The following is a 25498-nucleotide window of genomic DNA, read 5'->3' on the forward strand; positions in this document are numbered from 1 at the left end:
AGAAAGAACCACATAGAATGGATTTATGCTCAGCGCTTTGGGGAGCCCAGAATGCACCTAGCCTTGGTTTGTGACCACCATAGTTCTCTCTGCTATTGCCGGTCCCTCTTCATCTTCCCCAGCTCCCCATCCCCTGCCAAACAAAGTGATTTTTGGCTTTCTTCTGGGTGGCTCAAGCTTCAAGTGTGCCCAGGGATCAGAACATCCAGGCCAAATGCTTTTGTGGGTCAAATCGGTTTTGTGCTAAGTGCCCATAAATCTCACCCAAGCTGTCTCGTTGTGTTGATGGGGAAGCCCCAGAGGCCCAGGGAGTGAAGTGACTTCCAGGAGCTCAGTGGAGCACAGCACAATAACAGGTCCCCTGCCTGCCATCCTGTCCTTATCTACGGTGTTTCCAGGGTCTGTGCTGGCCACGACTCTGGAGGAAACCCACTTTAGATCCACTGGCAGCTGGCCTGCATGGGACAGACCCCAAGTCACTCCACTTCCAGAACAAAGCCACAGTTTGCCAGAGTGCTTCACTGATGACGGGGCCAGTGCACTGATAGGACAGGGGCAGGCGCCTCTGCAGAGGGCTTCAAAGGGTATCTTGGGGCCTGTCATTTGAAAAAGAATATTACAAAAAGAAATGGAGCCATAAGCCTCAGTGATGGTGGTTTTTTGGTCATTTTCTCCTTGCTCACCTCCCTCTCCTGGCCAATGTGCACAGACAAGGGAGGCCTCTGAGAAACCCTGTTCTTCCCTCCAGCTTCCAGTTGCAAGTGATTGTCAATGAGAATCAGGACCCATCGGCTTCCAGATATGGATGAGGCAGAGAAAAACGACCTGCCTAGGCTTATCTGCAAGCTTCTCATACTGTCCCAATGTTATCTTAAGGCCCTGTGCACAGATAAGGAACAGGTGAGCTGAGATTCATCAATCTCCCTCCCTTTGATGGGTGGGGTTTTAATGAGCACCTCCCAAGGAGGCTTTTGTGGACAGTGGTCTAAGTCCATTTGCCAACTCTCCTGAAAGGATGATGGACCCCAGCGGGAATCCTGGGCTGCAAATGAGCTGCTGTGACCATGCCTGAATGCAGGCATTCCCCTCCCAATCAGCCATGCACAGTGGGAGCATGCAGATGCTTCCAAGGGGGTTCACATGTAGAGCCAGGCAGCTCGCTGTGCTTAAGGGGCTGTTGCCAGGATTTCAAGATGAAGCAGTGCAGGTGGAAAGAACAGATCTGATACTAGCTGTGGGGACAACCAAGTATCTCAAAACCCAGAGGGGTTGGTTCAGTCCTACGTAAAAGAGTCTAACAGGCTGAAGGCCAACACAGCACTTTCCACCCAGGATGGGTGCAATGAGGATTATAGCTGGATGGTCTCTAGCAAGTGTTGCCCCCAGGGGTCTTAGAGATATTACTCTCACTTGAACTCTTTTCAACTAAGAGTGCTCAATCTTCATCTATCCACTCCAAATATAGGAGGAAGGTTGGGCGGTGGTACTGATGATCCCTAAATACCTACAAGGCATGTTGATTTCTAGGTACTGGCTGGTGGGCTGACCTTCGGTGATTCTGGTAGCACGTGGCTCTTCCTGAGCTCATTCTAACAGAAGTTGAACCCTACATCCAAGCAGCCTGCTGTGACTTCGACCACCTTGCTGAACGGGCATGGTTAACTGGGAGAAGGGTATGAGAATCACTTGGATGAAAGAAAGAAATTACTAGGTGCAAGAGGGAGGAAGAGAGACCTGGGGCTAAGAAACTAAAATCGTCCAGCAACAAGAGATCTTCAGAAGGCTGTAAATAGAAACAGAAGTAGCCAGGAACATGGTAGAGAAATCAGTGGGAAGACCTAGAATCCTATCTCTGTGACCTTTAGATAAGTGTTCACCTTCTCTGAACCTCAATGTCCTCCTCTGAAAACAAAGGCTGCTCAGTGAGATGACTTGGACCAAGCTTCCTCCTGGCTTTGAGGATCTGATTCTAATGCTGATTGAGTGGTAGAAGTTGGGCATCTCTGTTTAGTGCTGTTTTATTAAGAGAAGAAAGAACCCTGAACCCTTAACTTGGCCCCTGCCCTCCCCACTCTGAGACCATTTCATGCTATACCTAGATATCTCCTTGGCCAGAGACCACAGTAGGGGGAAGAGATGGACCATCTGAGCAAAAAATGAACATCACCAAGCAAAACCAAGATTTGCCTCCATCCCCTAAATACTGACCATAAAGAAGGATGTTTAACTTTGAAAGACTCAGTGACCATCCTTCAAAGGGCTAAGCTGGTAGCAAAGAGAAGACATAGGAGGGTAATAGAGCCAAGATAAATTACAAGTTGCCTCAGATACTTATGTCAGTGGTCATGTGAGGAGAAAAGACTTCATCCTATAATCCTTAATCCTGTAGAAGAGAGAATGTTTTCTATAGTTCCTGGGAATAGAGAAGCTCTGTTACTTGAGGCATTCAAGCAGAAGTATGGCTCCTATATGACCAAGTTGACACAGATAGTGTAGTGGAGAAACCAGCTCTGTATGCAGGGTGGTCTCAGCATCCCTTTAATTCGCTCCAAGGGCCTGCTACATGCCCCCAGTGGGGAAAAAGGCAGGCGCCCTCCTCCGAGGGCTGAGTTAGGACATGGTGGTGTGAAGTCAGCTCCTTGGACTCTCCTGGGCTCCAGACTGAGACACCTGTCTCAGTTCTGTCAACAGCCAGCCTGTGACACTGAGCAAATCACCCTCTCAGTGCCTTGGTGTCGTCATAGATCAGATCACACCCCCCAACCATTTGAAGGCACCTCTTACAAAGGTTTTCATGAGAACCCCACATTTATTCCAGGCACACTCTTCTGAAGCATAAAGCATTCTGCAAATGCATTAAGGCTTTTATACCTCTGACCCCCTAGAGTCAACAATCTCATCCAAGAGGAAAAAAAAATTGAACTGCTGCTATTCTCTGGACAGATTTTAGAGCCCCAAGTAGGGCGTCCCATTAAACAAAATCTTAAAACAAGTGAATCAATAAAGACCTTGAAGGTTGAGAACTGTCAACTTTGGCCTAGAGAATCTGAGGTTCGCAGACTCCTTCGAAGGCCCTGTGTCCTGGACGAAGGGGAAATTTCAACATGGGATGTAGCATTAAAGTACATGCACAGCCTTTTCAGAGGAGTCTTGAATGCTCCAGTGTTTCAGCCCATTGGCCCAAATGCTTGGGACTGGTGGCATTCAGGTGTTGTCTCCTTTAAGAAATCCTGTAGGTCTACTCTTTCTAGGGAGCAAAGCCTCCTTTCTGGGAGATCTCGTTGGGGCCTTGAGACAGGCCAGTAAACCGTGTTCCTTCTGAGTATAGCCAAGGTCCATTTCCATGCAAGAGCCATGAACTTCATTTACAAAAGAGGAATGGGAGGATGGATGAATGGGTGATTTTTAGAAGATGGCAGGGATGGTAATGAGGGAAATTAAAGTCCCCTCAGTGAATCTGGAGGTCAAACTGTCCTTTAAGCCTGTTTGTTACTATAAGAGCCTCCACTGTGCCATATTCTACAGCCTGAACTACCCCCACCACCTCCCCCAAGAGGATAGCAGGTCTTCCCTTTGGGGGTCATCCCCTATTGAGAGTAGGGAGGAATGTGTACACTACTCAGACAAAATGTTCCCCTGAGATTGGCAAGTTCCCAGTAGGCCAAGACATAGCTCCTTGCCTCTAAACTCTTCCTGAGACCAACGTGAACTTTTTACCCTATTTACAAATCAAATGCAATTAGAGACGATATTTCTTGAAATAGATATGTATTTTTAATGAGGAATGCCCTGTCAATTTTCATGAGGAAAAGGAACCACAGCCACATACTAATACCCATTCTCACCCAAGCATTCCAACACTATAATTCTTATGGTGCTGCACAAAATCATCAATAAGAGGGAACTAGATACTCTGGGGTTCCAACAATTTTCCCGTTTCCCCTGACAATTCCAGTTGCATGGTAAATTGTTGGAACTGGAGGTGACAAAATTAAAAATGTCTTTTATAAGTTAATGTTATTGGCTTTGGATTATTTCATTTCTAGTTTTCTTGTTGATAGCGCATACCAGTTTAACAAAGTGCATGCTTTTTAAAAAATGTCTGAACTGGCAAGCTAAAATGGTTTGGGTCGTCTTGCCCACCCGCCCCTAAAAAACATTAATATAATTTAGAACCTAGCATTTAGAAAATATGGCCATGACACATCAGGGATAAGAACTGCTTAATGAAACATGCTTGATTTGGCAAAATACGATAAATCAAAAACCTTGTGGGTTTTGTCTTCCCGTTTTGTTTGGAAGCAGCCAAAAGCAGGCTATGACGTGTGATGGGAAAGAAAACGGAATACCTAATACTTCCCGTTTTGTCACGACACACGTGCACACAGAAGCACACACACAACACACACACAGTCACTCAGTCCTTAGGAAAAGAGAAAGGAGTTAGGCCAGAGACACCACTAAGGGTAGGCGATTGAAGGCTGAGCGTGATGTGCAGCTTTGGGGTGGGTATCCTCTCAGCTCTGTCTCCGTGGTCTTGGTCTCACATCTGTCCCGGGAAAACCACTGCAGAGATGGGGTGGGTGGGGTGAGAAATGTAAGGCATAGTCTGCTGGGAAGGAAGGAGGAGATCCATGCTTCATGCTCAGATGTGAGTTTCAGAGGAGGATGGGCCTGTATTTCCCTTTGGCCTGCTCTGTCTGGCTGGAAAGGTGGGGGAAAATGAGACCAAGAGACCAAGAAAGGAGGAAGGAGAGAAAGTAATAATGATGACAATAATAATAATAAATAAATAAGAAAAGACGAGTTGGACCAATGGAAATTAACACCAACTATGACAAATGACTTTTCTGTCCCATTTCCCTCCCCACACCTAAACGGACTTCCGGCGTTTCATCAGCCTCTGGTGGTCGGTAAAGCTGTGTAACCCAGGAGAGATGGAGCTAATAGGCGATGGGAAGAGGCTGTTTTTTAATGTGCTTGGTGAGATCTCCTCGATCTTGTAAGAGATGGAGTGGAAGTAGTGGGGGGCAAGCTTGGCGCTGAAGGAGTTCTGCGGTGCCACCGAGCGGCCGCCATAGTCCTGCGAGCGGTAGCAGGTGCAGGAGCACACAGACTGCAGGTCCGGGACGTCCGCCTTGTACCTGGGCCGGCTGGGCCGCGGCTCCTCAGGGATGTGAATGACCATGCTGTTGCGGTTTCCGGCGAGGGATGCCCTCTCTTCAGCATCCCGCCGCTCATCCTCACTGTTCATGGTCAAGAACCTGAGGACGACCAGGTTGAGGAAGGCCCCGATGACCGTCAGCCCCACCAGGATATACATAAAGCTAAAGGCCACGTAGAGCGGCTTCTTCTGCAGGGCGCCCTTGGTCTGCAGGGCCACGTAGTCCCCGAACCCAATGGTAGTCAACGTGATGAAGCAGTAGTAGTAGGCGTGGAAGAAGCTCCACTCCTCACACTGGGAGAAGGCGGCCGCCCCGATGCACAGCGTCCCCATGCAGGAGAAGAAGCCCACAGTCACCATGTTCTCCATAGACACGTCAGTGTTGCGCATGCCACAGCACTTCTTAATGCGCTTCAGCAGGTAGCGCACGAAGGTGTTCATGCGCTCGCCCAGGCTCTGGAACATGACCAGTGTCAGCGGGATGCCCAGCACGGCGTAGAACATGCAGAAGGCCTTGCCCGCATCGGTGCCAGGTGCAGCGTGCCCATAACCTGTGGGAAGGGGATGAGAAGAACAGAGAGAGCAAGTGAGGAGGGGTCTAGAGGTTGGGGGAAGGGAGGGTCGACTTGGTGCAGTGCAGTGCAATGCAGAGGGACCTGGTACTGGGGGAATTTCCTCTGCAGGGTAGAGGGGCGTGGCCATATATTGGAGGGAGGAGAACAAAGGACAGCCACTTTCTTAGAAGTCACATGAGGTTGGGGGATGGCAGGGGGGTAGGAACATTTCAGTAGGGAGGGAGTTGGGATGTGCTGGGATGGAAGGGAAGAGAATAAGAAGAACCAATGTCACTTGCAATATGCCACTGAGAGGGGATGGAGGAATATTCGAATGCCATCTTAGAGCCACATAAAGGCTTTAAAAAGAAAAAAGCAGATTCACTACTAAGAGAACTCCAAAAGCACCAAGCCCAAGGGAGAAACCTCTCTATGTCCACTATGGATTGACATGAAGAGTGGATTTTCAAAGAATGATACCTGCCATGGGCCAGGCACAGTGCTGAATCCTCTTACATACATCACCTAATTCTAGCCTCTAAACAACCATAATGATTCCAACCCCACTGACAAGAAAACTGAGTTAGCAGGGTAGCTTGATTTCTTCAGAGTTGGGATTTCAGCCCAGAGTTTTCAACTGCCAAGAATGAGGCTCAAAAGCAGAGACTTTGAATCAAGAGAGGCAATTGTAGAGTGAGATGTAAATGCCACAAAGGCATACTTTTAAAAATGTTTTGTTCGCTGCTGTATTCCCCCATACCTAGAAAGTAAAATATTTATTTAATAAAGGAATGAATAAATTTGCACCACTCTGTGAATGGAGCCTGGATAGAAATGAGGAAACAACCCTTAAAGACCTTATGTGTGTAAGTACTTTTGAAATTCTTGATGCAACTTCATTGCGTGGTTGCTGCAGGGAATCCAAGTCAAGCCTGTATTTCCTCACATTCGAAATGAAGGCAATGATGTTGAATAGGTGAAGTCAGCTGCAGGGTCACCCAAGCTGGTCAGTGACAATGTCAGAACCAGGATGGGATCTTCCCAATATGGCAGAAGGAACAAGAGACTCAGTAGGTTCAAACTGTGGGACTAACACTACCCAGAATAAAAACCTGGATCATGGACAGTGTTTGGAAAGAAATTTTGAAGGATGTACCTGGTCTTCCAACATCTAAAATCCTGCCCATCAAGATAGATTTCCCTGATGGGACCCTGTCACATGTTCATGGTCACTTAGCTTGCTTCTTTACCTTGGGTTCCATAAGTTTTTCCAAACCCATGTGTCTTTATCTGTTACATGGGATAATTGTTCCTAGGTGGCGTTGTATGGATCCGCCGAGATCAGACAGCTCCTAGCCAAGAGTGTGATACACAGTAGGGACCTACCAGACCCCAGGATCCTCTGCCGCTCCTTCCTGCACGAAGCTGCCTCTGACTGCTCTAGCTCACACTTCTCCATCAGGGCTTCATTGTCTGTGTCTCAGTCTGTCTGTCTCCGGTGGTGTGAATATGTGCCATAACCTACCTACCCCCATGGGCCAAACTCTCACTTGAAAAATGACATCACATGTTTGCCTCCAGAAGGCCTTCCCCCCATCCTCTCTGACCCTCAATCCCAACTAGCGCTGAGCTCTGACACCCCTCTGAAACCCCTTAGTCCTTATGAAAGAAGAGATATGACAAAGTTAGGCCAGAAAGGACAGGGTGGGGAAACAGAAAAGCTGAAATAATAGATATATCAATTGAAATTATCCAATCTGAAGAGCAGAGAGGAATAAAGAAGATTGAAAATAAAGCCTGGGGGGAGCTGTAGGGCAATATCAAAAGGTGTCCCAGAAGGAAAGAGAATCAGACAAAAAGAAGAAATAATGGCCAAAAGTAGCCAAATTTAGGTTGGGTGCAGTGCTTCACACCTGTAATTCCAGCACTTTGGGAGGCCAAGGCAGGTGGATCACTTGAGGCCAGGAGCTTGAGACCAGCCTGGCCAACATGGTGAAACCCCATCTCTACTAATTTTGTAAAAATACAAAAATTAGCCAGGTGTGGTGGCACGCACCTGTAGTCCTAACTACACAGGAGGCTGAGGCAGGAGAATCACTTGAACCCAGGTGGTGGAGGTTGTAATGAGCCATGATTGTGCCACTGCACTCCAACCTGGGTGACAGAGCGAGACTCCATCTCAAAAAAAAAAATGGCCAAATTTGATGAAAGACACAAACTTATAGATTCAAGAAATTCGGTGAACCCCAGGCAGGACAAATACAAAGAAAACCACATGCCAGAGTCAAGCTGCTTAAAGTCAGAGAAGATAATGAAAGTAGCCAGAGAGAAATAATATACCACATACAGGGGAACAACAATATAATATTGCTTACTTCTAAACATAAGCAACAGAGGCCAGGAAGCAGTGGAAGCATGGCTGTAAAGAACTAAGACTGCTCACTGAAAATTCCATATCCAGAGAAATTATCCTTCAAGAAAGGCAAAACAAAGACATTTTCAAATGAAGTAAAACTAAGAGTTCATTACCAGCATATCTGCACAATAAGATTACTGAAGGCTGCTCTGTCTGGGGAGAAGGACACCAGATGGAAACTTAAGTCTTCAGGAAAGAAGGCACATCTTGGCAAACAAGTAGGGTAAATATAAAAGATGCAGGGGTGGGAATCCTACTATATCTCCATATAGCTCACCTGTAGAGCTGATACAAAAAAAGCCAGCTGGAATGCTGGAGAATAACAGGAGGTTGTTGGAAACTTATTAAGTGGTAATGTTCCACATGTGATATATTTACTGGAAGAAATCACCACAGCATTTTCTGGGTCAAAAACTGCATACCAGGTGCCAGGGTCCCCCACCCCGACTTCTGTTCCTGCTAGGAAAAATAAGCAGTTTGCCTTGACAGGGCTTAGACAGCAGTACACTGGTATGTCCTGTCTCAGGCTTATGTCAATTCTCCTGCTGTCTTACTAGAGCATGAAAGAACTTGATCACTGACACACCATAGTGTTTCTCACTGGTCCACTGCATCGATGACATCCCTTGATCCCTTGGTAAGACACGTGCATGAGAGAGTATGGGAGATGAACAGCGCTGAGGTTCAGGGGTCTTCCACATTAACATATTTCCTGGGGTCCCAGTGGTCTGGGGAACAGGACCATTCCCTCAAGTGAGAGACAAGTTTCAGGACTCCCAAGGCCTTCTAGGAAAAAGAAGGTGGTACAGGGTATCCTCCACTGTCCTATTTAGGCGTTCCCAGCCACACCCTGCTCTCTACCCTGGGAGCTACATCAAGGGTCCCTTTGCCCTCTGGTTTCCAGTTGGGTCCATCCAATGGACAGCCCCAGTAGATCAGAGGAAGGGAAGAGGAGGAGGACTTTGGCAACTAGCCGCATCTGTCAGCAGGCTTACAGCAGCTACTCTCTACAAGTTCCAGGAACTGCACCCTTGGCATGTTAATAGCTCTCCACTGGTGCTCCACATACCCCTCATTGCTTCCCCCCAAACCTGCCTACGTGTTCAAGAAGAATTTATAAATAGCCCATTTATTAATCATTCAGTGTGAGAGTGCTATTTCCTGCAGAGACCCTGTTACACTATCTGTTTTCCCCTGGGTCTGCTTAACAAATGTGCTTATGATAGAACACTGCAGGTACTGTGTACAAACAGGTCTGCGAATATTAAGTCCACATGTCAGATGTTCCCAAATACCTGTACAGAACACACATACATGGCATCTATGAAGACTTCAGAGTATACACAGTGTACACTTGGAACCTAATGTGTAGAATAACGGCACATGTGACATAGTAGCACACTATATACAGATAGATGAGACCAAGAGGCACATATAACTACAGCGCACCCATATTCACCAGCAAATATTGTCTATGCAGTGTGTGCGCCTGTAGAACACACATGACACAGGCTGTGCATGTGCCACACCTATGTATATGCTGCAGACTGCACATTTTAGTAGTACACACCGTGTCTACAGATTGTATGTAGAAGATACAATAAAGGACATAGAAAATGCATGTATGCTGGACACGTGACACAAGATGGCCTCTAAGCTCTTCCCAAGAGGAGAATGAGGTACAAATCTAATACATTCCCCCAGCACCTGTGTGACAGCTCAAGTCCTCAGAAACCATTTTTTCCCCATCTGCAAATGAACATATCCCAGCATCACCCGCCCAGGGGTCAGAAGATATATTCATTCATCTACTCATACATTACCCATTCAGATATCTCCATTGACTGTGCCTTGGGACCTGCTCTTGGCACAGGGGATTCCACAAACACTTCTTTCCTGGAAATCTCCCAAGGGGCTCCAGCCAGCCTGTACCAGGAGCCCTGCCCAGTGCCCAACACGAGCAGGTGCAGATAGAGGCTGGGGCATGGATGTGGAAAGGCCACAGGTGACCCCTAGGCTGTCTGTTCCTGGTTACCTCCTACCCCACCTGTGAGCTCAGGAACCACACATGCCCAGGTGGATTTTCCCTCTAGGACTTCAGGCTCCTACAATACCCTACCGCCCCCTCCCCCTATCCTCCAGGCACTACAGGGTGGTGACCTTCTCCAGAGGACCACAGAGGGGGCAGAATCTCAGAAGTCCCACCCACCACTGGCCACGCTTCCCTCATCATAAAGGGGTCACTTATCCCTTTGGCAATGAGACTTCTGAAATGGATCTGCACAAAATTCAGGAGGGACACACAGGGCACTAAAGGTAGAGATAATGAAACCAGGACTCCCAGAGGGGCGCCTCCGACTGCGAGTGAGATCTAGCCAAGCAGCCTCAGTCACTCGAACCACTTCACAGACGTGTAAGATGAGGCTGCAGGAGGGTTGCCAACCCACAACCGCCCCGCAAGAGGCCACATCATCCTTACCTAACCCGATGCCTGGCACCCCCTACAGGCACCCAGCCAACAGCAGGGCCCTAAGCCAGAGCCCCACCAACTGAGGAATGCAAAGACCACACACAGGGTACAAAGTCCCTGCACACAAGGGACGCAGCCAGCCCACGCTGCTCATCTCCAGAGCTTCACCGCCTGTTTTGCTGACATCTAGGGGGATGCTGAGTTAGACACGCCTGCCTTTGGGACCTGGTACCGGTCCAGATGGTCACACGGAGTCAGGCCTCTGGGTGTGAGGTTAACCATAGTGGTGCTGGTGACAGACAGCACTGACAGCCTGAAATTTGGTTTCCAGCACTGCTCACACAGCAGCAGCATCCCCAACACCATCCTTCCCAAGATTCCAGGATGCCGGCATGTTCAGGGACCCTGGAGGGAGCTTACAGTCGGTTCCAGTTGAGTGGCTGTCCCAGCTTTCTCAGCCCGGCTGGCCCCTGCATCACTCAGTGCTTTAGGCTCCAGGGTCCTGCTCTGCCCACCCACCTGCCCTCCCCTGGCGTGCTCAGCTTTGCCGACAGGTGGTAGTGCCCAGGACCAGGCAGGGTGGGTAGATGTGAGTGGTGAAGGAGATCCAGGAAGACCCCCAGCTCAGCCCAGCCCCATGTCCCAGCACATGGAACCAACCCCTCGAGTGGCAGCCCCACCCACGGGTCTGGAGCATCCTAGGTCACCTGCTAAGTGAAGCCAGCCCTCAAAGAGAACCTCCAGTTCACCCGGCCCACCTCCACAGTCAGAGGCAACTGACACCCGGGGGCCGGTGATGCCCAACTCGACAGGGCAGGCCGGTGACGGGGTTCCTGCCCTACAGATCTGGAAAGGGGACAGTCATTGTAAAAATGGCAAAGCCCACTTGGAAAAGCTGACTCTGTCCTGGGCACTATGACTCCTGAGCAGACTCTGCGCTGTGCACTACGACTCCTGAGCAGACTCTGCGCTGTGCACTACGACTCCTGAGCAGACTCTGCGCTGTGCACTGACTCCTGAGCACCCTGGGAGGACCCCTCTACTTCCTCATCTGTGAAATGGGGCAGACGACGTGCATCAGAGCAGAATGAGAATCAGCCCCCTCACCAGGCCCCTCCCAGAATTGGCCAAATTCATGGGTCCCCTCACCGAGAGCTGGGCCCCACCTCAGGCTGGTGTGCAGCCCCTGGGGGTCAGACCTTCCAGCCCCCAGGTGCCCATGTGGATCTGTAGCCAAGGACGTCTGGGCCCAAGGGAACTGACAGCCTGCCTGCTTCCACAGGGCCTTCTTAGCTGGTTACTAGGTGCCTCTCCCAGCCCCGGACCCTGGTGGAAGCCTGGGGGCTCCCAGGACAGCACCCATAGGCTGTACTCCTCACCTATCCAGACACTGACTGGCCCTGCTGGGGAGTCACAGCCTGGGCCACCTTGGGCCAGACCGTGAGCTCCCGAGGAGAGCAGAGCCCACTCCTGACTCAGCTGTGCAGATCCCAGAGCCCAGCATGGAGGAGAAGGCAGCACATGGTATCTCCAGATGCCTTGCTGTGCAAGTGACTTCCATCTTCCCAGGCCTGCCTGGAAATCCCAGCCAATCCCTAAACCCAGGGCCCAAGGTGGCTGGGGGCAGCTTTGCCCAAGACACAGCATCACCCAGCCTGATTTTCATGGCCTCTTTAATATACTTAGTGGGTCTCTTTGATCTGTCCTGGGAGAGGCTTTGCAGAGAAGCAGCCTTCATCTCTCTGCTGCAGCTGGCTAACAAAATAGGAAAAAAAAAAAAAAAAATGAATAGGCTCCATCTTCCCAGAGGGGAGAGAGGCAGAGGACAAGGAAAATAAAACTAATCACTTCTATTAGGTCTGGAGCTCCCCGAAAAACCAGCTGTGGCTAGAAGGCAGCACTCACTTCAAGACACCTGCCACTCCCCAGTGGCTCCTGCGAGATTTCCCAGAAGTCATGGCAGCCACCAGGTACCAGAAGCTTCCCAGCTTCTCCTGTTCTGAACAGCATTATTTCACTTAAAGATACTCTAAGCACATGGGACATAGTAGTGCAAGATGCATACTATATACACGTAGGTTAGACCATAAGAGGCACCTGTTCTGAGCTCCATATTTTAATTAAAGACACTCAAAGTATCCAGTGGGCTGTCCCCACTGGAAAAAGGCAAATAGGGCAGCCTGGGCCAGGTGGACTGCAGACCAGCCTCGCTCCTGCACTCCAGCGCTCAAGAGCTGTCTGTGGCTCCCCATGTCCCCCCTGGCAATCTAGGTACATCCACACCTGACCATGAGTGACCTTCACAGACTTAAAGGGTAAAACCTCTGCCCTCCACCGTGGAGCTTATTCAGGGGAGAGGTAGACAGCGCAGGGCCTTTACCTTCCTGCCTCTGCAGCATTACTACCCCCATTCCTTCCACTTGGGAATGCCCAGGCCGTTACCCCGCTTACCTGAAACCTTGACCAGAAGCCATCAAGCTGAGCTTTGAATTCCCACTGCAGTGGGGTGGAGTGGAGGAGCCCAGCCCCTGATGTCAGGCCAGTCCAGGTTTGAGCCCTGACCGTGCCCTCGTAGAGACTGTGGATGGTTACCTCCCTCCCTGGGCCTCTTTCTCTTCTGTCACTGCAACCCCAGTCTCCCAGGGAGCCTGGCTATTCCAGGAGCTGGAGCGGCTGTCAGGCAGGTGAGGGGTGCCCATGGCTGTCTCCCCCAGCCCACAGTTCCCTGGGACAGGCTGCCCAGCACGGGAAGGAGATGGCCATACAAGTATTTAGGCACTGAGAAATTTCCTGCTGGAAGAGAATGAAATATTTATAAAGGACATGCAAAGTTTGTGCTGGTAAGAATTAAAACAGCCACAAATTCCATTAAAGAATGACTCAGGGTGGCTTGGAGGAGGAGCAGGCTGGAGAAGAGAGCTGCCCTCGGGCCTCAGGCTTCCCACCTGGCTCCCACGGAAGCCTGCGGCAAGCATCCCACTTATCCTCCCATGAGCATCGGCCCCGCTCAGGCCCCGGGATGAACTCGGCATGATTTAAACCCAGGCGTCTGCAAACACCAAAAGCAAAGTGATGCATGGGTCGCGCGTAGGGTGGGCAGGAATCAGTGGGTCCCAAAGTCTGGGTCTAGCTCCATCTCCTGCTTACTATGACCTTGGGCAAGACACCGTAGATCCTCTAAGCCTTAACCTTCCCTTCTGGCAAGGGCAATATGGAACGAAGCAGCCTCCTCCAGTGGCACAGCACTTTACACTTGACAATGCTTTTCCCAACTCATTCTTTCATGGACAAGGGATATCAGTGGTGGTGTGTCAAGTCCTCCTCTTGCAATATAACACAACCCCAATTTCTACTGGGCACCACACACAGGCTTGGTCTCCTGTTCAATCCAAGAAGGGAACGGTACTTTGTAGGCACTCTGACGGTTTCAGCAAAAGCCTCAGGGTTTGGGGCTTGACTGGTGACTCAAAGGCTTCGGCTTTTTCCTGCCAGACTGGAGGGTGCCAGGGGGTGAGGTCTGGAGCCCCTGCAGTCATTTCACTATCAGGAGGATGAACTCAGCCACAGAAGATAATATCCCGACCCCGATCTCAGAGATGGGAAGCTGTACAGAGATGTTTCACCCTGCCTCTAAGCCTGTCCTACCCGGAGTGAGCCCAGCTCACAGACAGTTCATTCTGTTCCCCTGTAAATATGTTGGCTTTAGCCAGGGTTTCACTGTAAGTGATTAACACCCAACCTGGAGTACACATCCTAATACCCTAGCCAGACTACAAATAACCCACAACCGTTTTGTCAACAAAGCACTTTGCAATTCACACTCCCCTGTGTCTCTTGTGGTTTCTCTTAGAAGCTACCTCTGATATGTATGTCCTGGGGAGAGGGGCTGGAAGGTAACAGGGCTGTGAGCAGGGAATGGCCAGCTGGCAGGCCAGGGCCTCTCAAAGAGCAGCTGCTCCCATCCTGGCCCCAGGACGGTGGGCCAGGGTGACTCAATTCTGAGTTTTAAAGAGAAGCCGAAAATATGGATTTTTAAAATGTGGTATCTAATTAGTGTCCAATTAAACATTTGAAAACATGGCACAGGCCAAACAAAATAAGATGAAACAGACCATCTGTCTCAAACGGAGGCCACACATGCTCCAGAAATGGTGAAGAAGGAAGAGCGAGAACAGAAGAGAGCTGGGGTTGTAGGGGAGGAGGGCGGCAAGAGAGTGAGGCGAGTGGGGGTCAGTGAGACCCACAAAATACACGGCTCTCCATCTCCTTTGCCTTTCCTCCCTCATGGTGAGGCCACCCGGGACAAGAATCATCAGTTGGCTCCATCCATTTCACAGATGCAAAAACAAAGGCAACATAGAAGCACCTCCAGCACTAGGCTGAGTTCAGCCCTGCCCTGCACAGGGTGCCGAGGAACCCCATACCCTGGCAAACATGGTTGTTCTGGGTAATCTAAGGCCCCTTCCCACAATCGCCATGGAGAACTTGAGCCCCAGGCCCTGGCTCCTTCCACAGATGGGAACACTGAGGCCCTTGTTCCTGCCGACCAGGCAGGGCATGGCCCCCTCGTCTTCCACATTGACCCACGCTCCAGGATTCCAAGGCCTCAGCCCTGAGCTGCCCTCAGAGCCCTGGCAACTGGCTTATTCTCAGGCTTGGCACCAAATCTTGGCAGATTTGGTGTTTTATTTAATGAAAGCAATTTCCTCATATGATTTATTATTAATTTCCAAAAAGAACTTCAGTTCCCTTTTGGTTACCCTTCATTTGATGCCTTAAGGGGGGAAATGGACCAAATATATAAAATATATTTCTAAAACATATGAACTTGCAAAGCACAAATTTCCAACAACATTCACGGAGGCCTTTCTCCTCTTCTGCTCCATGTAGCGCCTTGAGTGAGGCCCCCTCAGGAGAGCCCTAGGGCCCCTTCCTGAGGAAGGCCAGCCTCAGGGAGCCCCGTTGCCTGGCCCAGGGTTGCACTGGGTGGACATCTCGTCCCTGGTTGACCCATGGTTATCACTGACCCAGCACCTCTCGCAGTGGCCTTGGCCAGCCTGGCTCCGACTGCAGTCAGCCACTTTCCAGCTCTGTGGCTTCACCTCCCATGGGCCCCAGTCCCTTCTCATTATGAGGACCCAGCCGAGATTAAATGAAGCATCTTCATCCCCTTTCTATGGATTGGAAGGCTGAGCCTCGGTACACATCAGCTGTCATAGTTACATGTGCTTCTCCTTTAGTCCCCACAGCGACCTCACCAGGTGGCATCAGGAAACACCCTCTGCTGGCTGGGGCCGAGATGCATGTGGGGGCACCCCTGGGGAGGGCAGAAAGGCCTACACAGCGTGCCCCAAGATGTTCTCCACTCCTGGCTTATACCAAAACACCAAAGAAATCTGTTCTTAAAGCATTTTTAGCAACTTCACACCTAGGCGTGTCACTGAAACCTAAACAAATATTTGTACCCATGTATTCACAGCCTAGCTGAACACTCCAAACGTCCATCGGTGGATAGACGCCTAAACAAACGTGGTCCATGTGTACAACGGAATGTGTTCAGCCTTAGAGAGAGATGCAGTCCTGACGGGCGTTACAGTGCAGATAAACCTTAGTCAGCTCAAGCTGGGCTGCCATAACAAAATATTATACCACAGCCCTGGGAAGCTTCAGCAAAAGACACTGATTTCTCCACAGTTCTGGAGCCTAGAACTCCACAATGAAAGGGGGGCAGATGCAGTTTCTGGTGGGGGCTCTCTGGGGCTTTGAGGGGGCCATCTTCCTGCTGTGTCCCCAGATGGTGCAGAGAGAGACAGTGTCCCCATATCCCTTACTCTTCTCAGGAATCCTAAACCTGATGGATGAGGGCTTCACTCATGTGACCCCATTTAACCTCAATTACCTCTCCTAAAGGCCCCATCTCCAAATACAGTCACATTGGAAGTTAGGGCTTCAATGTGTGAATTTCAGGGGGCACAGTTCAGTCCATAACCCTGAGTGACAGAAGCCAGTCATGAAAGAACAAGTATTGTAGGAGTCCACAAACACCAGAACAGGGACAGCTATGGGGACAGAAAGCAGGTTAGTGGTTGCCTAGGGGTTGCGGGGGGGGGGAGAGGGTGTGGGGGGTGGCGCGAAAGGGTAAGGGGTTTCTTTTGGGGATAAAGAAAATGGCTCGGAACTCAGTTCCAGTGGTTGTACAACATTGCACTAAATTGTACACTGAACTATACTCTTTGAAAGAGGGAATTTTGCAACGCGCATTTTACCCCAATTTTGAAAAAGCGTTATTTTTAATGCTTCTAAGCTTTAAAACTCTTAAGCTGAGCCTCAGAGGATAAGGAAGTGGTGGAGGCGAGGCTTTGTGGGCGCTGGAAGGAAAGGGTCTGCTCGCAGGGGCTTGCTACGGGCCTGGAAACGCTCTGCAGAGTCCTGGGCTCTGCCGCCCTCACCTCCCTGGGGCCTCTCTCCCGGAGGATGCAGGCCTGGGCCAGCCCCTAATCCTAGAGCCACACAGCAGCAACATCCGACGCTCGCTGGTCCCACTTAGCCACCCACCCTTCCACCCACTCCAGCCTCCAGGCACAGGCTGCAGACACAGGCCTGAGCCTGCACCATATCTGCCAATGGAAGGCCCGCGGAGTGGCTTTGGGGTGGCAGCTCGGAGAGGGTGTAGGTGAACCTCTGAGGTCCGGGGACTTGGGCCTGCCCAGGGACACAGAGGGGAAGACAGGTGCGTAGAAGGCCTTCTCCTATGAAAGGGCCACACAAGCGCACTGCACATCGTGTGTCCTGAGCAGGAGGCCGACAGCAGGGTGGGTGGAGAAGGCTGGGGTCAAGGCACACCCCTTCTCAGTCCCCCAAAATATCAAAGGCTGGGAAACACAGAAGCCTGCAATCACACTCTTGCGAGAGGCTGGAGGTCATCCATCCCCCAAGTAAGTCTGCTTTTGAAAGAGGCTCCTAGAAAGTGTTGCCAGGAAGCAGCCGAATGGTCCACTAGGACGGAGAGCCCGTGCCTCAGGGGCTCCGCTCCCTGCAAGAGGGGCTCTGCGCAGCGCCGGCCACCGGAGAGGCAACGCCGCCCTCTGGCGGGCGCTCGGGCGACTGCAGGGACACGGCCGTGGGTGCGGGTCGGCCGCCCACGTTTTCCGGTGACTGCGTCCAGAACGCAGGAATCATCTGGGAAAAGTCACTAATCTTTCTTTCTCATAGATGAGATGTCATGCAATGAATGTTTTCTCAGAAGCTGCCATCCATCAGTGGCCTTTTAGCATTGACAAAAGATAAATAATGGTAACAATAACGACTACCAGATAGTGTGGGCTGGCGCTGGGCCAGGGACTGCGCCAAAATATTTTCCCTTCCTCAACCCACTGGTTCTGGGGAAGGGGATACCCTTTGCGGGGTCAATGGTATTCTCTCCGTGGCATGGGTGAGAAAACGCCCCCTAGCCCTGCGCAAAGCATGTTGCCTTTGTAAGCCCCCAAGCCAGCCTGATGTGGTCTTCAGCCTCTGCACTCAGAGCCTGGCCCTGGCTGCAGGCCGGGCGCCCGCACCTGGTCAGGCACTGGAGAGAAACCTGCATTTTCCTGCTGGCCGCCTCCACCCCTTTCCAGCAAAATTCTCCTCACTCCCTTCCGTTCTACTCTTTCTTCCCACCACTAAATAATTCCTCTCCCACTCCAAAAAAATTTTTAGAAATACTACAAGAAAATGTGGGGAAACAAGCCTAAATTTAAAAAACAAAGTACAGAGGGAAAAATATATATAAAATGTGGCTGACTTTTGAAAAGTCTATAATAGAAGAACTGAAAATCAAGCTAGGTCCTAATACCCTCTGTAAGTAATAATTGATATATTTTGTTTAAAAAAAAAGTGAAATCAAATCAAACTTTAATTCCTGTCTTGTTTCTGTTGGATTCTCATTTAGGGCTAATTCACCTTGCAGGGTCTGAGAGGGAACAGGCAGAGTTCACCCTGGAAGGATCTATGGGTCAGAAGAACAAGAGCCTTGAATGCCGAGTTACTGGGAGCTGTAAGTTCCGGTCAAACCAGAACAGGTGAGAATCATAAAACCCGATGCTTCTTGGGAGGTGTGACAGTGGAAATGAAGGTAAGACATGTTGCATGTGTGACTTCTAAAGCATTGCTTCCTAATAATGGGATCACCTGGGATTTGCCGCAATGCCCATTCTGCATGGGAGGTAGGGGGCTGGGGCCTCTGCATTTCTAGCAAGTGCCTCATTGACGTGAGTCACCACAGACCCCACCTCATGCAAAAAAAGGGTCTCAAAAAAGCAGGAGCAGGCAAGATCTGTGGGGTGCCCAAGGCCTTGTTCACAGCATGTTTTCACTGTTAACACTGAACTCAGTGCACGCTGACGACGGAGTCAGCCCACGCTGGAGTCTGATGGCAGCAAACTGGCTTCCACCAGGGCCTCCCGCGTGGAAGGATGCTCATTTTCTCAGGAAGCAACAGAAGCAGGTGGGTTCTAGCAGAGACAGACAGTGTCTACCCACATATGTGACCTCCTCCTGCTCCTGGGCACACAGCTGGGCCACAGAGTCCCTCGCAAGTAGACATGGCCATGTGACTCAGTGCTGGCCAGCAGGGTTCCAGGCCTGGCCCACTAAAACCTGCCGTATGATTTTTCTCTCTCTGACCTTCTGTTTCTGTCTCTGCCTCTGTTTCTCTCTCCCTGCTCCCATTCCCCCCGCTCCCTCCCTAAAGATAGAAGCCTCAGAACCTAAGGTGGGATGGTGCCTCCAGCTGTTAGGAGCCTGGGTTCTGAGTGACCACCTAGAGCAGAGCCCCTGCCGAGAAACAGTGGCTGTGATGCAAGAGAAAAAGTAACCCGTGATGCATGAAGCCAATGGCATTTGGGGGTACAGCTGCTATGCACCTAGCTCATAACATGTACTTAAGATGATTCTGTACAAGCACAGAAGTTGAACCTGGAGAGCAAAGACGTACAGACAGGCCCACCCCGCTTATTGTTCAACAACATGCGAGAAGAACCCCTCGGTTTGGTGCAGTCACGTCCATGGAACAGGTGAGAAAACGAGGGCTCAGGGACACGAGTAGCAGTGGGGCGATCTGGCAGGGTGCAGCCTGCCGTGTGACGCTGACAGGCCATGTGCACATAGACACAGGTACATACACACAGGCACTCAAACACACACATGTATACAGAAACATGGACACGCTCACATACACGAATATACACATGACATGCTTACATACATACAGATATGCTCACACACACATCTGGCCTGAGGCATGTAGCTGAGGTATAATAGAAGCAAGATTAACCTGAAGATTGAAAGCCCTCCTCACTCCTTATCTAATTATAGTAAACATGCAATAAATGTGAATGCTTGTAAAAGGCCTAGAATGCTGCCTGGCACATAGTCACTCAGTATCCTTGTTGGCCAAACGATGGCAATCATGAGGACCTCCTGGAGCTGTGAGGAATAAATGATTTCAGCCAAGTCCCTTGCCCAAGGACACACGACTAATAGGTGGCAATCTTGGATTGCTGCACAACTACGGTGCTGACCTCCTTCCGAAAATGCTGCAGGCACGCATGCACACACACTCAGACACACGTATACACTCAACAGGCACACTCAGACACGTACATACGCAGCCCAGAGGCCCGGCTCTCCCAGGCCCTCCCTTACATAACAGCAACCTGAGGTGTCTCCAAGTCTGCAGAGCAGAGTGGAAAAACCCAGGCTGCGCGAGGCTCACCAGCTCAGCCCAGCTGCTCTCGGTCTGTGCAGCCTCAGTACCTTGTGTCCTGGTCTCCCATCCTAGACAACCAACACCACACAGGGCCTTCCCCCGAGGCCTGCTGCGAGCGTGAAGACGACGACACACAAAGCAAGGGGAATGGCCTCCCTAAAGGCGGGGGCCTCTCCCTGGAGCCTGCAGCCTTTCAGTCCGCCCTTTGGTTCCCCAGAAGCCCTGTAACTATTGGCATCGAGCCTGTCCCAAGCATCCACTTATTGTTTCTTCTGCTCTCCGCCCCAGGGCATTTGTGCCTGCTGCATACAGGCCTTATATATACCAGCAGTCCTCCTGGCATACCACACCTCGCCTGCTGGTTCACTCCCATGTCCCTCAACCCAGGGCTGGGACAGCTTAGCACGGTGGACTCATGAGCCTGAGTCAAGGAGCCCCTACTACTTGGTTTCCTTAGGCTGTTGGGTCTCAAGTTTAAATGGCTTCGGGGACCAGGTAAGTGCCACTCATGGGGAAGGTGATTCCCTGATGAAGAGGAGATCCTGTGCCCACCTAAGGGGGCAGCCAACAAGCAGCTCCAGTTACTGGCTTGAGGGAATATGGCTCAGAGAGGCCTAACCTACCCCTCATGGGAAAGGCAGGCATCCAGATGCACCTGTGGGTGGGCCATGGTGCCCCACAGCCTCCCTAGCCTCTTGTCTGCCCTCCTGATCCACCTTTCCTGGAGCCCCTACTGCCCTCAATCTGCAGGTCCACTGGTGCTGGCCCTGCAGGACGGCACCATCCTGAGATGCCCCCAAGCGCTCACCTCTTTTCAGGAGCCCCTTTTATGGAAGCTGCCTGGATTCTCCATGAGGGCAGGGCCAGCTCTGCCCTGCTGGGATGGACTGTCCTGCCCAGAGCAGCAGGAGAGCCTTGAGGATGGCTCAGACCCCAATTTGTCTCCAGGTCCCCAGGGCCAGGCCTGGCACTTAGTAGGTAACCGTTCCCCAAACAGCTAGACATGGGAAGCTTGCACCGGTTCCTCCTCCCGAGATCATTTACCCTTGATTGAAACTGTGGGGAAGGGGAATCCTTGGGTTGAGGGGAGCAGGAGGAAGACAACAGCCATCAGCCAAGGCCTGCCCTGAGAGCCTCCGTGAGGGGACAAGGCTCCTCCTCGGGTGTTTTACAAAGAGCTTCTGGGACTTCATCTAAAGGGTGTTGCCTGGGTGATGAGCGGGCGGGGGCAGCCACCTCCACAGCTGTGGTGCGAGGCGTCTAGGGCCAGCATCAGTGGATTCTCACAGATCACCGTCTGGGTCGTTCCCCTGCTGCATGAGGACCCCTGAAGGGTAAGGTGAGCAGCCAGCTGGGAGCAGGAGCAGGCAGTCCTGTCAGAGAACATTCTAGAGCCTGTTTTACTGCCATGCATAGCTCCGCTGCCTGGTATATAGTAGCTCATCAAAAATTGTTTAAACAAATAAATGAACAAACAGAAGTGCACAACCAATGTTAGGGTGCCAGGCACTGTTCTAAACAGCAGAGTAACTGTAGGAGCTTCAGGTACTATCCCGTATCATAAACAAGAAAACAGAGGCCAGAGTGTCTGCCACCTGGTGACTTGGCAAAAGGTGGATGCAAACCCAGAACCCTGTCCCAAACCTGTCACCCGGGCCAGCTTGTTGCTAGGGCAGAGTCACATTTTCTATGTATGACATAGCAGTGTTGCTCACTGTCCCCTGAGGAGAGCCTAGCCCTGCCCCAAAGGGCCAGCGGAGGGGACCAGGGCCGGAAGGAGGACAGCAGCCTTCAAAGAGGCAAGTGAGAGTGTCAAAGTAGACAACACAGCTTAGGGCCCTGACTCCAGGGTCCTGTGGCTCCAGACTCTCCCAGGGTGTACACCTGCATCCACAGGAACAAGGGTGACAGTCCTGGGTGGCGGGGGCAGCTCCTACCCTCATGTCTGGGTGAGTGAAGTGGTATCTGGCATTCCCAGTGCCTGGCACATATGGGTACCTTCTCTCAGTCTTTCATTCAACAGATCACTACTGAGCACCTGCCATGGGCCAGGCACCGTGGTAGGCGCTGGGGAGTCAGGACCACGATGATAAAAATGGTAACAGTGACCACTTGATGCTAACATTTCAGGCATCACCATCAGCTCAGGGGAGCCAAAGACAGCTTTAAATCAACTGCCTCGTCAGCAGAGGGCATAGCTATCAGGAGGGTGTCACGGGGCTGGGGAAGAACAGCTCCAGGGAAGGCCTTTGGTGTCCTCAGTCGGCAGAGGAGAAACAGGCGCAGCGAGGCAGCCACTCACCCAGGGGCTCACAGGCTGAGCCCCCTGACCGGCACCAGGCTGTAAATGGGAAATCTGGCCCCAGGCTCAGCACCCAGAGAGAAGGGGAGGGGGCCTGCCCGCCCAGCTCTGAGGAAGTGGAGAACCGGCCCAGGCCCCTCCAGCCCTGCTAGAGGATACGTTTACAAACAGGAGCTGGCCCCGATTCATCTCTCCAGAGCCATGGAGCCCTTTCAATTAAAGCGACTGTCCAGCTGTCTGAGGATGAGGAATGGCCCTTGGGGTACAAGAGCAGTCCTGCATCTGTCTTGTTAGTGGCTAGGTGTCCAGAAGCTGCTTGTGCAGCCTGGGCCCAGGGAGCTGACGGGAGAAGGCTACCCCGTCCCACAGCGCTGAGCAGGTGGCTGCTCTCAGGGCCACACGCTCTGCTCTACCCGCACCCGAGGCCTCTGCCCCAGAAAGAAAGCGCAGAGCAGTTCAGCTCCACGGATGCTACAGGGGCGGTCCCTGCATAGCTGCATGGTGCTTCTCTGTGGCCACCAGATTCTGGCCTGAGGGAGACCAGCCCAGGGAAGTTGGCCTTCGAGGGACCATCTAGGAAGAGCACTGGACTCAGAGTCAAGCCCTAGGTTCAGGTTACAGCAAGGTCACTGTTTCCATTGGGGACTCAGTTTCCCCTGTCACAGATTGTCCTGCCATGTGATGTAGCTGTGAGGGTGCCACACTGGGCCAGCTGGCAAAGCACTTAACTCCGATGAGATGTGCCATGCATAGAGGCATCATTGCCTTTACGCTCAAAACAAAGCCGTCACTGGTGACCATCTTCCTGAGAGCGCCATGGTGGATATTAAATGAAATCACAATAGCAAGCAGTAGGAAGCTGTCCATAGATGTTAGTGGAAGCTGAGTCCCCTCCCTTGGCCCCATGGCTCCTCCGATCAAAACCTGTCCCCCAGAACACCATTCATCCAGGAGGACCTATGGGCAAAGCTGGTGCTCCAGCATAGCGTGAAGGTCTCTCCAACCTTTTTCAAACAGGATGAAGGGGATACTGGGGGAGCTCTGGCCTACCTGAGAGCAGCTCGCTCAGCCTCTCTGAGCGTCTGTTTTCTCATCTGTCAAAGGGAAGGGTGCCCCCGCGTCTTTCCCACAGCATTGCGAGGTGGGCGCCATGCATACCATACCCAGCCCAGTCCCTGCCAGCCCCAGTGGTGTCTGTCTTCTCTCCCAAGCCAGCCCCACGTGGCCCTATGTGTCTTTCTGCAAAATCCCATACCCCTTTACTTTTGAGGCCCCAACCACTCTCCCTCTGTCCCAGGCCAGGGTTTCTCAAAGCATGGCTACAGACCCTTCATGGGAATCCGTCAGGTGCTGGTCAAAATGAAGAGTCCAGGCCCTGGCCCTAACCGACTGACTCAACCCAAGAGCAGGACGATGACACCGCATCACAGAACAAGCTGGGTTTTGAGAGCAGCAGCTGTATCATGCACTGGGGTTTGGTACCCATTTCTGGGCCTGTGAGAGGGAAAGTTGGAGCTCCAGGGGTCCTGCAGTTTAGAAGGAAGCCCATGAGGTCCCCAAGGACCAGTCCCCACAGATTCAAGCTTCTTGGCCCTCTCTCTGCAGGGAGAAAACCATGCCCTGTCAGCCCATCGCCCTTGATACCCTTCCCAAAAAAGCCAAGGGTGACAGCTGCTGGGTGGACACTCTTCTGCAGCTGTCGCTGCTGATTCCCATCAAGGCCAGCGCCGGGCAGCACCAGCATGCGGGGCAGGCTGGCACCTCTGGGAGGGACACTTTTATGGTCATAATTACTCTGAAATAACAGGGAAGACCCGGGTCCTGGTGAGCCCACCTCATGTCTCAGCTATTTGACCTTGGGCAAGTCACCCAACCTTACAGAGAGTGAGAGACCTAAACATAAAACCAGAAAAGAAACGGAAAAAGCCTGCTGCTATAAGCCTGATTAATTTATCTCCTGGACTCCCAGCCACCTCTCTTTATTTTCTACTTTTTAGATTTTTCTATTTTGTAATTTGCTGATCATAGGAATAATACTTGCTCACTGAAGAGAATCACAAAAGAAAGCTAAAGAAGCAGGAAAAAAAAAAAATCACCCACAACCCCAGCACTCAGGAGGCAGCCTGGAAGCATCTTACATTCCCTGCTAGTCCTTTTCCTGAATACCTCTCCTCTATGGCTGAGAGGAGGCGGTATAGGAGTAATAACAGAGCCTGCTTTTTTTCTACTTATCAGAAAATGTGTGTGCTATCATATTGCCAATAAAAATTCTTCATAAACATTTTTAATTCCTCATAAGCTTCAAGTAGATGTGGCATGTCTTCACCTTAACAGGCTAAATAGGGAATCTGTTAGACCCCCATTTATGTTTTAGCCAAAAGCACACTGTTTCTGGCCCCTGGAATTCTGTTCATTCCATGTACAAAGACCAGAAACCAATATGGTGGCCAGGATTTGGGCTGAGCATTGCAAGAGTTTCAAAAATGAAGACCAGCCTTTATTGGCCCAGCACCAATGATATTCTTCTTCTCATGTCATGCCCAACTGCTAGAGATGATGGCTGTCATTCTCCTGGATGAAGGAATGCTCAGAGAGGCTAAGTACCCTGTCACAGTTCATGCAGTTCTCAAGTGGTGACACTGAGATGCCCGCCCTCTTCTCTGACCCCCAGCACCTCAGCTGTTCTCACGCTGGTGTGTTGATGCTCATGGCCAGGCTGGGCTGAATGGGACCTGCCAGTCCCCATACCCCGGCCCCCTGCCAAGGATAGAGTCACTCCTTAAGCCATTTGCCTGTCCAGATGCAGAACCTCTTTTCCCTTCCCTATTGCCCTTTCCTTTCAGC

General features: G+C 51.2%; 1 protein-coding gene across 3 annotated transcripts in view; it reads right to left on the reverse strand.

Moving 5' to 3' along the window:
- Positions 1–25498, reverse strand: part of KCNK9 (potassium two pore domain channel subfamily K member 9) — a 105554-nt gene that overhangs the window by 12577 nt on the left and 67479 nt on the right. For 2 of the 3 annotated variants that reach the window (XM_008972889.4, XM_063606919.1), the window contains exon 2: positions 4874–5715. In XM_008972889.4, coding sequence (XP_008971137.3) covers positions 4874–5715 — 842 coding nt within the window. Of the gene's footprint in view, positions 1–3008; positions 5716–25498 lie in introns of all 3 variants that reach the window. The other variant, XR_004673092.3, reaches the window with a different exon arrangement.

This window comes from Pan paniscus, chromosome 7 (assembly GCF_029289425.2).
Source record: "Pan paniscus chromosome 7, NHGRI_mPanPan1-v2.0_pri, whole genome shotgun sequence".
Classification (NCBI taxonomy): Eukaryota; Metazoa; Chordata; class Mammalia; order Primates; family Hominidae; genus Pan; species Pan paniscus.